This window comes from Triticum urartu, chromosome 7 (genome assembly GCF_003073215.2).
Source record: "Triticum urartu cultivar G1812 chromosome 7, Tu2.1, whole genome shotgun sequence".
NCBI lineage: Eukaryota > Viridiplantae > Streptophyta > Magnoliopsida > Poales > Poaceae > Triticum > Triticum urartu.
In genome coordinates this window covers 260,126,640-260,129,663 of record NC_053028.1, presented here as the reverse complement: position 1 = coordinate 260,129,663, position 3,024 = coordinate 260,126,640, and the positions used below count along the sequence as shown (strand labels likewise).

General features: G+C 64.7%; 1 protein-coding gene across 1 annotated transcript; it reads right to left on the bottom strand.

Annotated features, from left to right (window-relative positions):
• Window positions 1-531: 531 nt before the first annotated feature.
• On the bottom strand, window positions 532-1,200 carry LOC125518742. Its single transcript, XM_048683594.1, has 2 exons — window positions 866-1,200; window positions 532-782 (listed from the first exon to the last, which is right to left on the bottom strand). Exons 1-2 carry the CDS (start codon window positions 1,140-1,142, stop codon window positions 532-534), a joined length of 528 nt encoding a protein of 175 aa, XP_048539551.1. The 5' UTR covers window positions 1,143-1,200.
• Window positions 1,201-3,024: the final 1,824 nt, after the last annotated feature.

Genomic DNA, 3,024 nt, shown 5'->3' with positions numbered 1-3,024 from the left:
GAGCGACTGGTGAGTCGGGCAGGTCGGTAGAGACGGCAGTGCTGGCTGGAGGAGTGGCCGGCTGGCGAACCTCGGCATGATCACCACCTCCCGCAGAGGGTGCGCTAGCACGCGCCCCGTTGCTGGAGGCACGATCAAGCTGAGGCTGGCTGGTCGCTTCACCGGTCGGCTCAACGTCTTTGCCTTCCTCTCCTTCATCGTCTTCACCTTCATCACTGGAGGCGATCTCCTCCGCCGAGTCCTCACCCTCTGCCGGGTTCAGCCCGAACCATTCCTCCGGCTGGGCAACGCCGTCGTCATTTATCTCAGGAGCAAAGGCGCTGATGTCAGTGCACTCGGCGATCGTCGAGGCATGCTGAGAGATAGCCGACCGCACCTCCTCCATCTCCTCGTCGGCTTCCAGCCCCCAGGTGCGCAGCTAGTCCAGGTTCAGCCCGGGATACCAGGCTCGGACGAACTCCAGCGCCCGCCCAGCTCCAAGTCGGGCTGCCGGTGCTTTCCAGGCCTCGAACGGCCAACCGCAACCTCCAGCTAGTCAGCAGTCCTACTCGGGGTGCGGGGAATCGCTTCGCCTGGCCAGAGGGCGGCCAACACCTGCGCCCCGGCGCGCTGGAGGCGGCGGAGCATGCGGTGAGCCGGCTGCAGCCGGGCTTGGACCGCCAAGAGTTGCTCCTCAAGCGTCCGGCTCGCGTCCGACGCGATTTCAGCCCCCGCCTGCCGGCGCGCCTCGCGGTGGGCCTCGATGGTCTGGGTGGCAAAGACGGAGTAGCCGGGGAAGTAGTCTGCACAAAGAACAAAAAGCAGCACAAGTCAGAACACAAATCAGGGGGCAAGGGGCAAGCAAGGAGTAAGGAAGGTGGCTTACCATCGATCAGATCCTCAACCCGGCCGTAGCCCTCGCTCAGCGCTTGTTTTGCCTCAGCCCAGCCCGCCGCTTCGGTCTCGAACTCAGCTTTGAGGGCGTCCTCGCTGTCCTGCACCTTCTTCAGGGCCGCCTTGTGGCTCTCCTCCTGGTCGGCCAACTTCTTGGCCAGGCGGTCACGCTCCAGGACTAAGGCGTTGCACTCGGCTTCCTTAGCGCGAAGGGCGGTCTGGGCCCCGCTGAGCTGCTCCCTCAAGTCGGCATTGGCTCCTGCAAGCATGAAGACAAAGGAAAAATCAATAAGGAAGAAGTTGTCAGGGAAGATCCGACCCGACTGCTCAGCAGTCGGCCCGAATCTCGGGGACTACACCCAGTGGGTGCGCTGACGCGCCCCCACAGGAGATGAACGAGACAAAGCACGCACTCTGGCTGTTGGTCAGGTCCTTGGTTTTCTGGCCCAGCTCCTGTGCCTGGGAGTTGAAGGCAGCAGCGCGGAGGTTATGGTATTCCTCGAAGATCAGACAGGATGCAAGAATAAGATAGCTGACAAGACCTAGTAAGTTCCAAGCCGCCTGCTCAGCAGCCAACTCGGAACTCGGGGACTACACCCAGTGGGTGCGCTGACGCGCCCCCACGGAAGAAATCAAAAAAGCAAAACAACCAAGGCCAGAAGGCTCACCCGAATGACGGCCCGCGTCGTGAGGAACTCTTGGGTATATCGCTGCAGCGAAGCGGCCTGGGCTTGAAGCTGGTTCTGGACCTCCTGGGCCGCCGTATTCAGCTCGGCCGTCCCCCCGCTGGGCGTCCACTCGGACGTGCTGGCGCTGACCGCCTCCAGGGCCTTCGCCGTCCGGCTGGCGCCCGCAGCTCTGTGCGGCTCCGGCGCGGAGGTAGCTCCCCCTGCGCGCCGGCAAAATGTCGGCTGCACCTCAAGGCCGGCCCCTGCCTCCGGCTCGCCCCCGGCCGGCTGCTCTGGCGCCGCGGCTGGTTGGCCGCTTTGGCCCGCTCCAGTCGGCGCCATCTGCGGCGCCTCCTCCACAAAGACCACGTGGTCCTCCCTCCTCTCCATCACCGGTGGGTCTCGGTCGACCTCCTCCGACGGGGGCACGGGGATGTCGGGGGCCACGACGCGGAGGGGAACGACGAGCTGCGAAGGCTGATCGCGCGAGGCCTCCGCCTCCTTCTCCACGGCCGCCGCCTCCGCCTGGGCCTTGGCCGCCGCGTCGGCCTGCTCCTTCGCCACCTGGGCGGTCCTTCGCTCCGCCGCCTCCCGCTCCTCCCGCGCCTCCCGTGCGTTCCGCTCCGTGGCCTCCATGAGGTCGGCGCGGGGATCCACGCGGCGGGAGCCTGAGGACCCTCTAGTCGGCCCGACTATGGAGTCGCCAGGACCTCGCTCGAGGGAAAGCGGTGCCCTGCTCAGCGCGCAAAGAAAAGTTTAGAAGAGCCTCAATCAAAGAGGACAACAAAAAATACAAGACGTTTTGACGCTTACGCTGAGATCGCCTGCGGCTGTTTCACCTCTTTGTGGAAGCGGGCCGCCTTCACGGCCGCCTCATCCCGCTTGGTCGCCACCGTGGAACCCTTGGATTTCTTCGGCCGGCTGCCGAAGTAGGTCGACGCGGCCCGGCGTTTCTGCGCGCCGCCACGGGCAGCCGGCGCGGCAGACGGGCCCGTGCCTTGATGATCAAGCTCCGGCTGGTGGTGCGGAACGGCTTCGACCTCGTCATCGTCCGCCCAGTCCTCGAGGCCGGCCCCGAGCCCCGCGTCGCCTGCCTCATCGCCTTCCCCCACGACGACATCTTCCATGGCGGCCGCTCCCAGGTCCGGATCATCGACGTCGTCCACCATGCGATCGGGGAGGAGCTGGCGCTCTATCCCTGCGGCCCCGGCCATCGGCGGAAGAAGAGGGTTCTGCTGAGGGCAAACCAATTGATCAGAAGTCAGCCATCATGCGGCCGGCTACAAAAAGGAAGAAAAGAAGAAAAACTTATGGCAGGCGGAGGGTTGGCGCGAGAATACGGCCCCTTGCCGTATCGCCAATCCTCGGCGAGCTTGCAATTGGAGATGTAGTTCACCATGTAAGACACCTCGGCATGAGGCATCTCCCTGGTGCTCAGCCGGCACGGGTCGAAGCGGCCGCTCTTCTGACAAATCATGTGAGG

Excerpts from the sequence above, each read along its gene's own strand:
- LOC125518742 (XM_048683594.1), bottom strand. The coding sequence starts at position 1,142 with ATGCTTGCAGGAGCCAATGCCGACTTGAGGGAGCAGCTCAGCGGGGCC. Across the intron at positions 783-865 it reads GGTTGAGGATCTGATCGATG|ACTACTTCCCCGGCTACTCC; the intron begins GTAAGCCACCTT and ends TTCTTTGTGCAG.